This window comes from Hippopotamus amphibius, chromosome 14, assembly GCF_030028045.1.
Source record: "Hippopotamus amphibius kiboko isolate mHipAmp2 chromosome 14, mHipAmp2.hap2, whole genome shotgun sequence".
NCBI lineage: Eukaryota > Metazoa > Chordata > Mammalia > Artiodactyla > Hippopotamidae > Hippopotamus > Hippopotamus amphibius.
The window spans coordinates 299,081-310,152 of record NC_080199.1 but is presented as its reverse complement, the minus strand read 5'-3'; the positions used below and the strand labels follow the sequence as shown (position 1 = coordinate 310,152).

General features: G+C 65.6%; 1 protein-coding gene across 1 annotated transcript; it reads right to left on the bottom strand.

Moving 5' to 3' along the window:
- Positions 1–219: 219 nt before the first annotated feature.
- C14H13orf46 (chromosome 14 C13orf46 homolog) lies at positions 220–9,211 on the bottom strand. Its single transcript, XM_057707821.1, has 7 exons — positions 9,022–9,211; positions 5,167–5,218; positions 4,481–4,649; positions 4,347–4,394; positions 3,374–3,421; positions 2,054–2,121; positions 220–286 (listed from the first exon to the last, which is right to left on the bottom strand). The coding sequence occupies exons 1-7, from the start codon at positions 9,209–9,211 to the stop codon at positions 220–222; spliced, it is 642 nt and encodes a 213-aa protein (XP_057563804.1).
- Between the last annotated feature and the right edge of the window lie 1,861 nt (positions 9,212–11,072).

Genomic DNA, 11,072 nt, shown 5'->3' with positions numbered 1-11,072 from the left:
AAACAGGGCGTGTGGTGTCTCTCGGGGCCGCTGTCTGCACCCCTCACCTCCCGGTTGGCCGGCCCCAGGAGGCAAGTGGAGACCCCGGTTACTGGCCAGAAGGGGCAGGTCTTGGACGGGATCCAGGAAGCGGCCTGGTTCCCCCTTTCTCCTTCCTGCCCCTCCAGGCACGCCCTCGGCCCCGGGGGCCTCCAAGCCTGAATTACCTTCTCCTGGTGGCTATGAACTCTCCTTCACCTTCTTTCTGGTGGAGTACGGGATGCAGCACACCCAGCTGGTCCTGGTCCTGGAGGCCGAGGGGAGGGGGTGAGAGGCGCCCCCCCCATCCTGCCAAGTCCAGGGAGGGCCGAGGGCGTGCCAGCCAGAGGCAGCTCCCAGGCCCTGTGCGGAGCTAGGGTTGCCCTCCCGCCGGCCATTCCAGTTTCTCCAGCCCAGGAGGGACCCCTTGAGCAGGAGAGACCTTGGAGCCCAGCTGGTCCAAGCGGGCCCCTCCCTCCACCGCCTGGCTGAGGAGAGGCGTCGCAGGTGGACGGTGCCCAGACCCACACTTCCAGCGTGTCGCGGCCTGTGCCTGCTCCCGTGGGGTGGGCTCTGAGGGTTCCACTCCCACCCAAGGCTGCCTCTGGAGGACGCGGTCCCCTTCCCTTTGCTGGAAGTGCCACACAAAGCCCCCCAGCGGGCAGCTGACGGGCTGCTAGCACCTGGGTGCGGAGGGCGCTGCTGGACAGAGGAAGCTCAGCGCCGAGGGAAACCGAGTCTGCCAGTGAGGAGGGCACGTGTCCGGGCCAGGCCCCCGGGGAGCAGACCCGTCCTGAGGCCGAGCGGCCTCCAGCAGCCGAGGCTTGGTTCCGTCTGCAGCTTCTCTGGGGCAATTGCGCCCTGGGCGTGGGGAGCCAGACCAGAGGCCAGGAGAGGGGGCCTGGGGCGCCTGCCTGGCCTGGGGCAAAAAAGGAGCTGGCAGGCTGCATCTGGTGTGTCTGAATCCAGCACCACATCCACTAAGAAATGATGAGGAAAACAGACGTCTGCTCAGGAAAGACCTTCCTCTGTCGAGGGTAGTTTGGGGTGTGCCGGAAGCCCTGGCACCTTGCTACAAGCTGCGTGGCCAGCTGTGTGAGCAGAGATCAGGAGAGATGTGGGGTGACGATTCCTCATGGCAGTGCTCGCCCCCGAAGCACACAACCTGGGCAAAGGCAGTAACAGCAACTGCCAACGAAGCAGAGGGCTGTGATGCTGTAAAAGCCACAGCTGAGGACACAGGACGGCGGCCCAAGGAAGGCCCCGTCCCCTGAGGTGCGGCCTCTGCTCCCAAGCGTCCTTCGGGGCCATGGGCTCCCATGGAGCCCCCGCTGTTTCCAAAGGCGGCGCTTGGGCATTGAAAGCTTTTCCTCTGTGCTGTGCTATGTCACATTGTTTCATTTATTTTACGGGACTGTGTACCAGTTTTACAAAGTAAATAGAGAAATTTTTCTTTTAAAACCATGCAAGCAAATTAGCAAGACATGAATGCGGTTGTTAAGTCACAGTGGTGCAAAGTGGATGCACTGCTGTTTTCTTCCTTGTGTGTCTGTGCATCGTTTAAAACACCGTAGGTCACAACCCTCGGGCGAGCATCTCGCCTGCTCCCAGCACGCTTCACAGCCTCACTATCTCTACCCCTTAGGGTGGAGGCAGCTGGGACAAGGGCCTCCCCCGCCAGGCCCCGCGACCTGGCTGAACCGGCAGCCACGCGGGAGGGGTGCCCCCACCACCTGCAGGACCAAGGGCTGTGACCCGAGCTGCGCGGCACAGAGACCCACCGTGTTCATCTTCTCTTCCTCCTCCCACATTTCCCTTCCTCCTACTTCCGCTGGCTGACAGGGTGGGGAGAGGGTTCTGGCCGGGGGTAAGGCGGGACTCAAGGGGATCCTGCCGCACCGCTCCAGCCACAGTAAATGCCTGGGTCTCTTCGTGTGACCAGGAGGAGGGGAAAGCCTGGGGGCTCACTCTGCCCATCAGAAACTGAGATGGAGAAAAAGCCCCCCACCTGCCCAGGCGTGAACCCCTCACTCACTCGTCCTCTGACAAATCCCCCACGTCCATCTGGGACCGCTTCTCTTCTTTCATGGCGCACGTGATCACCTGTGGGACACGGTGGGAGCAGCTGAGGGGACGGGGAGGGGTCATGACAGGGACCAAGGCGGAACCTGCTGGACCTGCCCAGGGATGAGATGGGGCGTGGAGACTGCACTGAGCATCCTCCCGTGAGACGGGGCACTGTTGAGGACAGACGCTAACTAGAGGACCCTGACCAAGGCACTGTGCCCTTGAAGTGAGCTACCATGACCTCTGTCCAAAGACGTGGGCCTTATGTCCCAGCTCTGCCCCTGGCCAATTCTTTTTGTGTCCTTGAGGCCTTCTGTGTCCATGGGGTGCCCCCATGGTAGACTTGTGGGGGGTCAATAACCAGCTCTCTTCACTGTACAGCATGTTCTGAGGGCAGAGACAGAAGGTGTAATTTGGAAAAGAGCAACCCCCAGGTAGGGGTTTACATGTGCAACAGAAAATTTCAAAAAATTTCCAAAGAGCTGGCTGCTCACTATAGCAGAGAAATGGAGAATATTTGTGTTGGAAAGGTCCAATCACGTCAGTGTGTCAACCGCTTCATTTTACAGAAAATGGTGGTGATGGTGTGACAATGGTGATGGTGGTGGTGGTGATGGTGGTGGTGGTGGTGGTAACGGTGGTGACGGTGGTGGTGATGGTGGTGGTGGTGATGGTGGTGATGGTGGTGGTGATGGTGGTGGTGTAGGTGGTGACGGTGGTGGTGATGGTGGTGGTGGTGATGGTGGTGATGGTGGTGGTAATGGTGATGATGATGGTGATGGTCATGGTGGTGGTGTAGGTGGTGAAGACAGTACCCAATACTGGGACTTTCTGGGTACCAGGCAGTGTTCTGAAGGCTTCATAAAACAATGCTGGGCTGTGGGTACTACTAAGATTCCCATTTTGCAGATGAGAAAACTGAGGCATGGAGAGGGTGACTTGTTTGAGTGTTCACTAGAGAGCTGGATGTGGAGGCCGGGTCTCCTAACTCCTCATCTTGTGCTTTTCACCATGCCAGCATGATCCCACAGGAGGTTCTCAGGGTTCCTGGGCACCTTGAGGACAGACCCAGGCCCCAGAGTCTCTGGTGGTGCAGGAATGTGTGTGGGTTGGCAGAGGGAAAATGAGAAAGAGGCGAGGTGCCCTCTGGTCCTCTGCCCAGTCTTCAAACCCCGGGGCCCCATCTCCGCCTCAGCCTCCAGCAAACCGTGCCAGGCACGTTCCTGGGACACCACGTGGCCCCGAGCAAGGCATTTCCTGGGGGGCAGGTTGGCTTTGGGTTTTTTACCTCCTCAGATCGGTCTCCCAGATCAATCTCCACAAACACAGATGGTTTCTGTGGATGGAAACCAAAGAGGTGTGGGTGACAGGCGTGGGTGAGCCAGGGAGGAGCGTGCATTCCTGGGAGGGAGCGCGCGCTCCAGGCCGGTGGCGGCCAGTGTCTGGGTTGTGTGTGCTGGGAGCTGCTGGCAGCGTGGTTGGCGAGGTGGCTTCTGGCAGAGGCAGCAGGCATGTGGCCTCCCCACCCTCCCTGCTCACCTGCCACCAGGTCCCTGAGGACCCAGAGGGTCTCCCCCACCTTCCCCTCGTGACAACCAGAGCCAGCAACGTCCGGAGCCGGGCGGATCCTGCATGCCCACTGCTCACCCGGGAAGCACCCGAACTCTGCCTCTGCAGACCACCCCCGTCTCTCTGCCCCGAGCTGCCGAGCTGCACAGTGAGCTGTGAAGGCCCGCGGGCTCAGGCGTGGCGGCCCTCAGGTGTCTGACCAGGCACCTTGGCTGGGCCCGGCACGTGCTTCCAGGGGTAGCACTTCAGTCAACCCTGGGAGAAGTGTTTTGGGGAGTGGAGGGGCCCCCAGGGTCCAAGCACCATGTGTGTGAACCCCAGGAGACATGCCCAGCTCCGCTCCATCCCCGCGCGAGGCCCGGGAAGGAGAAGGAAAGCCTCCTTTGGGGAGGGTCCCTGAGTGTGGCTGCCTGGGGACGCGGCAGGCCCGGGGCTGCGGGTTCCCTGACACGGTCGCGCTGAGGGTCACCTCCTGCCCAGGGCCCCGGTCCCTCAGCGGCTGTGCCGTTTGGCAAGCTGGGCGTAAGGTGCCCCGGCGTCGGCCGAGAGCGCAGCGCTGGGCGCCGAGGGAGCTCCGGTGGGACCTGGTCCCGCCTGCAGCCTGGCTCCGCCCCGGGGACACCGGCCCGCGCGTCCACGTGCCCAGCAGGCCTCCCCATCCGACGTCTGTGACTCAAGTGAAAAGCTCTTGCCTCTTTTTCCAGAAGGTCACCCAGCTGTATGGACTCTGGCTCTTCTTCCTGTAGGAAGACAGCAAACAGGTCAGCAGAGGCAGGAGTCCGACCCGGGTGGGCAGCGCGTGGGCATGAGAGCCGCGCAGCCTGACCTTGGCCTCCGGGGTGCACTGGTCTGCGCTCTCCCCGCTGTCCGGCTCCTCCTGGCCGCGGGCCTCAGGGCTGCTCTTGGCCTCTGGCTGAGCCTCCTCCCCCTCCTCGTGCCCCTGCCCGGGGGCGTCCCGGCGCCGCTGCTGCTTGTCCTCCTCCGGGTCTGCCTGGCTGCAGGTGGCAGAAGCCGGGGTTTGGAGACGACAGCGCCCTCCCTCCTGGGCACGGCCGCCCTGGAGCCTGTGCGGTGCCCCTGAACCAGCAGAGCGGGGCGGGGCGGGCAGAGAGGCGGGCACAGTGGACGAGGACGCGGCAGGGCTGCAGAGCTGGCCTCCCTGCAGAGCCGCCACCCGGACCCGCACCCACAAGAGGGATGCCGGGCGGCCCTGGCAGACTCTCGGGCGAGACGCCTTCTTTCCAGAGATCCAAGGGGGAAGGTTTGCAGAGACAGGATCCGGCCCCGAGATGCTGGGCCGGGGTGCAGCAGGGGGTGGGGGTGCCAGGTGGGGGGGCTGTTTGCCACCCTGAGAGCCCCCTGGGTCACCCTCCTCCCTCCCCCCTTTTTCTCCAGATGCCCCGGGCTCCCTTGGGCCTCCAGCTCTTGGCCCTGGCGCCCACTCCCCCCCCGGCCTCCCGTGTCCTCCTCATGTCTCTGCAAAGCTGCTTCCACCGGCCCAAGGCCACTCACCAGCCGGCATCTTCCGCCTCGCTTCTGAGTCCCTTCCCCTGATCGTCAGACTCTGAGAAGGAACCAGCGGGTCTGCGGTCAGCCTGCGAGGACACTGAGGGGCCACCCGTGGGGGCAGGGCGTGGGTGCTGCCGCTGCGGTTCTGGCTGACGCTCCCATGCACCCCCGGCCCAGGAGGCCGCCCGCCCGCCTCTGCCATCAGCACTCAGCAGGCCGCTGCAGAGCCTCCAAGGTCCACTGCTGGGCTGAGGCCCGCGTTGTCCACCCCCAGCAGGGTCCCCGCAGGGCCTCTGGCCTCTCCGCGGAGCTCGGGGGGAGGCCCGCGGTGGCGCCTGCAGGTGAGCGTGCCGGGTGCGGGGACCCCTCGCGTGCTCCTGGGGGCGGCGGGCAGGACCGGAAGCAGGAGCTGCGGGCTGGGTGGGGGCCTCCGCCTGCGGCCAGCGGGGAGCCTGTCGAGGGTGCCTCTCCTGGCTCCTCTGAGGAGCGTTGCCGGGGCGGGGGTCCTCTGGCTGCAGAGGTCTCTGTCCGGTGAGGAGAGAGGGGCTCACGATCCGGCCCCCGCCTCACGCGTGGAGCGGTGGTCAGTAAACGACGGCAGGGTGGCTGCGCTCTGGTGACGTCGGCGGGACGGCGTGGGACGTCGCGAGCCGAGAGCTCCGAGCGGGAGACTATGGTTTCCTGGTGAAACGCAGGCTTCTGCTCCCAGAGCTCGCAGACCCCGGGGGGAGGCCTCGGGGGGACCTTGAGGTTGCCGAGGTTCCAGGTGCCGTGTCCGGGCAGCCGCCTCGGAGCCTGAGACGCCCGAGACGCCCGTCCCCGTAGCTGCTCCGGACTCTCCCCGCGCATCCTGGTCTCTGTCCCAGCCCGACACGCACCCTGGCCCCCTGGCCCCGATGCAGACACAGCCCCAGGGAGACTCCAGGCTCTCAGTGATGCTTCTGATGGGAGCCCGGCCAGGGTGCCTGTGCGAGCCCCAGTCCCGGAGGAGCCCCTACAGAACGTGGTGGCCGCACTGGCCACTCAGGGTCCTTCCAGGCTGAGGTCACCTGCTGGACAGAGGGGGTGGGGGCCGGGCTCCTGGCAGGCGCCCTGCCTTCTGTGGCTGCGTTGTCGCGGGCCCTCGCGGTCTTGCGTGCTGTCCCCTCCCTGGACCGTGTCCCCCGACCCCGTCACGCCATCCTCCGTGGGGACCTGGCCCTGCCCGGCGCTGTTACCCTCAGAGGCAGCTTCCACGTGCCCGGCCCCACGGGCGCTCGGCACCCGGGCCGGGGCTGGGTCACCCGCGCGCTTTCCTAGTCTCTGGTCCGAGTTCCCTGCTGCTGAGAACCAGGTGGTGTGCGTCCTCCGTCCTCCGCAGCAGCCACGCGGGTTCTGGAACGTCTGCTGACGCGGCCTTGCCGTCCCCAGGCAGGCCCTGGCCGCTCAGAATCAAAGCCCTGGAGGCCAAAGGCGGGGGGACTGCGGGTCTTCGGTGAATGTATCAGAACTTGGCGGCTCTCGCTGGGAAAGGCGCCGCACTGACCTCAGGTGTTAGGACCCGAGCGGTTCGGGCTCAGGGGTCTCTGGCAGGGATCTGAGGTGGGCTTCTTCGGGAACCTTCTGCAGCCACGGCCTGTGTGCACCCGTGTGTGCTTGCGCACGTGTCTGTGTGTTTGTGTGCGCGTGTGGCTTCGAAGACACGGGCTGGCCCAGATGGATCTTCAAATCCTGCTCCTTCTTTAACGTGTATTTGGCAAGAAGACAGGGATCGGTAAAAAGAAAGCCGGGTTTTTCTTTGCTCCAAAGCAGCTGTGGGATGCGAAACACCCATCTTCTCCCACTGCATCCTTACCATAAAGTGAAAGTACTAATGTGTTGTGGGTTCCCCCTCTGTCCGCTTTCTAAGAAAGACCCTGTGTGTATCCGGGTTCGGGGCGCATCCGCAGGGCGCCGGGGCCTCGCCGGGGGGGCGCTCAGGAGAGGAGGAGCAGGCGGTCAGGAGCTTCGCCCCCCGGATGTGAAGGGAGAATTTCCTTTGCTGCCTTTCTTCGGCTGGGCTCGAAATGCTCTTCAAACCACTCCCAGGTCCCGGTCTTCAATGCGAGACGCCCCCTGTAAGTCAGGGTTCGCCGGGCGGGGCGGGCGTGGGCTGGGGAGGGTCCGACACCGGCACGAACCGAACCGCCGGCACCACCGACCTCGCGGCCGGGGCGCCCCCCCGCTCCCTCCGCAGCCCGAGAGCGGCCTCCGCCTCGCGGGTTCAGCAGGTCCCGCTCGCCCGAGGCCTGGAGCCCACGCCTGGGAACAGCCCCCTGTTCGCCCTGGACGCAGCCCTGCAGCAGGGGCGTCGTGGGGGGCCTGGGCCGGAGGCTCGGCGGCGGGCTCCGGGCAGCGAGGCCGGGGCCGGGGCGGGGGTCCCAGTCGGGGGGCGTGCGGTCCCAGTCGGGGGATGCGGGGTCCCAGCTGGGGGGCGTGCGGTCCCAGCCCGGGGCCTGGCTCAGGCGCGCACAGCCGTGGACCCGCGGACGCGCGCGGTCTCCCCTCCCGCAGGCCCGGCCTCTCCCTCGGCCCCGCCTCCCGCGCCCACGGCCCCGGGGCGCCTGCGGGTCAGGCGGGCGTCGAGGCCTCGCTCCGGAGGCCGCGCCTCCTCGCACGTTGCCCCGGGACGGCGAGGCCCGCCCTGCGTCCTGCGGGCTCCCTGGCTCGGCTCCGGGCAGCGCCGTGGCGGGACAGGGTCCGGGAGCCCCCCGGGCCTGGCGCCTAGTGGGGGCGGGTGCACAGGGGCAGGGCCGTCCCCGCCGGCCATCCAGTCTCGGGGGACCCAGGGGTGCTGGCGGGGGAGGCCCGTGGCCGGCACCGTTTTGGACGCGCCTTGGCCGCCTGCGGGACTTCCTGAGCAGGTGGTAGGTTGGTGTCCTCTCTGGGGAGCGCGGCCCCTCTGCGCGTCTGAGAAGGAGCGGCCGCGCTGGGACTTTGATGGTCAGAGGCGGTGGAGACCCAGGGCCCCTGTGCTCTGACCGGCTGGCAGCCCCTCCTCCTCCTCCAGAAACAACACAGCTTTGGATTTTTAAGCGGAGAGAAGAGCAAGTACTTTTACACCAGGACCGCCTAGAATCGCCCCTGGGGCTTGAACAAACAAACCTCGTTTCCTGCTTGCTGTGCTCTGATTCCTCAGCCTAAACGTCGGTCTCTGCAGAGGGCACTCGCTGGCGTGACACCCCCCCCCAGGAGAACGACCACTGCGGGGGGGCCCGGTGCCAGCTCAGGGCCTGCTGCCCTGGGTAGCTGACCTTCGAGGCGAAGGCCCGCTAAGGACCAGGGCGTTCCCTTCGGCCACACCACGGCCCACTTTCGGGGTTAGAAACACGCAGAGTGGGAGACGGGGCCCACGCCAGGTATAAACGTGCACACTTCACAGTGTAAAAGCCGCATTCTGCCAAGCACGGCCGGCGGCTCCCAGCGCTGCGGCGTCACTGCTGCCCTGGCTGTGAGGGCCCGGCTCTGGAGCGGGGCTGCGGCTCACCCCGGGGCCTCGTCATAGACCCGAGGCACGTCCCATGCCGGCCCTCACGTGCCAGCGGTCTCCCTGATGTACCTGATGCCCTCAAGGCCACGGGGCCCAGGTCTCTGTCTGTCCTCACCCCTTTCCTCCTGCTCTCAGCAGAGCTTCTAGCTGGCCCCCCACAGCCCCAGGCCGACCCCTGCATGCCTGCCCCCCGCCGCCCCAGGCTGGCTCTGCCACCTGCAGACCTCCGTGCCCGACATGCCCACTTGGCCTTTAGGATCTTCGGCAGGGGCAGAGGGGCCGGGGCCGGTGCGGGGCTGTGTGTGGCCCTCGAGGGGCGAGCTGCCCGCCTGTCCCACCCCGGCCCTCACCTGGCTCCTTGCACAGCTTCGTGATGCAGCTGGGGGGGTCTCCCTTCTGGTGCAGGCCGCCCACACTCCGGCTCCTCTGCAGCTCGGCCATCTCGCTGGCTGCCTTGGGGTGTCCGGGGCCCATGGCCGAGGGAGGGGCCCCGGGGCCTGGCCGGTGTCTCCTGTGTGCGGCCAAGGTGTCCTTCTCCATTCTCTGTGCCTTCAGGTCGTGGGAAAGGACGCCGGCTCTCTCGCAGCCCTCAGACGGAGCGCACGGCTTCCACTCCCCACGGGGAGCTGCCCGTGTGTGCCCGGGCCCCGTTGCTAGGTGGCCCCTGTGACATCACTGCAGAGGCAGAGGCCAGCCCGGTGGCCCTTCCCGCGGCCATGGGTTGGAGTGGCCTCCTCCTCCGGGGCCTCCCGTCTCTCAGCGGAGACGGCAGAGGGCCGGGAGGCCGGGGGCCTGCGTGCGTCTCCGCGGGCACTGCTGGTGCTGGGTCTGCTGGGCGTTCGGGCGACTCTTGATTCCTTGCAGGGACGAAGGACTCAGAGGTCGAGGCTGTGACTCTACATGGCGACCTGGGCCCTAGTGGCGTCCTGTGTCCCCCCCGCCTGCCCCGCCCCAGCCACCAGAAGAGGGGAGATTGGTGCAAATGCAGCTTCGGAGGGCGGCCACCTGGGGACACGACCTTCTGAACTGTGCTGACAAAATCCTTCTCTGCACTTTCAGCCCAGCTGGTTTGCTGGCGCTGCCGTGACCAAGGGCTCGGGCGGCCTCCACAGCAGACACTCGCTTTGTGTCTGGAGCCTCGAGGTCTGAGGTCCAGGTGTGGGCAGGGATGGTCTCCTGAGGCCTCTCTCCTCAGCGTGTGGACGCCCGTCTCCTCCTTGTGTCCTCACGGAGGTGCTCTCTGTGCGTGTCTGTGTCCAGATCTCCTTAAGAGGACTCCAGTCAAACGGGACCAGGGCCACCCTAGTGACCTCGTGTAAGCTTAATCACCTCTTTAAAGGCCCATCTCCTGATGCAGTCACTTTCTGAGGTCCTGGGGATCAGGACTTCACACAGGAGATTTGGGGGGGACACAGTTCAGCCTATAACACAGCGTAAGAGAACGTTTCTGATAATCTATTCAACACAATTTTTTTTCTTCACCTCTGGGACCACGGGGGACAAATCTTAGCGGTGTTTCCTGGGCACCCAGCTGGCAGCACGGGGTGTGTCATAAATGTTCAGTGAAATGAAAGTGACTGATGCCCTTCTCCCACGTGCACGTCCATCCCCTTCACAAGCTCACAGCATCTCGGCTCACAGGAGGCCTCGGGCCTGCCAGCCAGGGGCCAGGGCCGGCGCCCCCGGGGACGCTGCGCAGAGGCTCTGTGCCGCGGGCGAGACGGTGAAGCCGGGCGGCTGAGCCGGCTCCCTCTCAGGTGACAGCTGGTCTGGAGGGTCAGTGGGTCCAGACTGGGGTCGCAAAAGCCAACTGGGGGTCCTGGGTGCGGGGCTTTGGGTCCCTGTGCTCCCAGAATTTCTCTTTCCAGCCCTCCCGCGTCCCCCCGCGGGGGCAGAGCTCATCTCCCCCCACCCCCCCCAGCCCCGTTCCCTCCACTGGGCCTGGGCTTGCTTGTGCGCCTGAGTGGCCCAGGCCCTTGGAGCCGCCGTCGAGGACGCTCACGTTCGGGGCATCGGAAGCCCTCCGCTCCCACCCAGCCCTGGCACTCTCCCCCACCCAGAGGAGACAGGAGGGGCTGGAGAGGAGCAGGACAGCACTTTCCTCCCCAAGTCCACGCGTGCCCGGGAAGGAGGCTGACCACACCACCCCTGGTCCTGTGGCTGCAGCACCCCTGAATGTCTGACCTGGCATCCCCAGCGCCAGAACCCCCAACTCTCTCATACCAGGCGACCAGGACTGGAATTAGACAACTGAGTGGAAACTAAATGGAGAAAAGACAGGATGAAGGAGATGAGAAGATGCATGTTGCCCCGGAGGCTGGGTCCCCCCGTCGTGCGTCCAGCTCCTCCCCCTCCCCCTCTCGAAGAGGAGCAGCTACATCTGCTCGGTGGCACTGAGGCC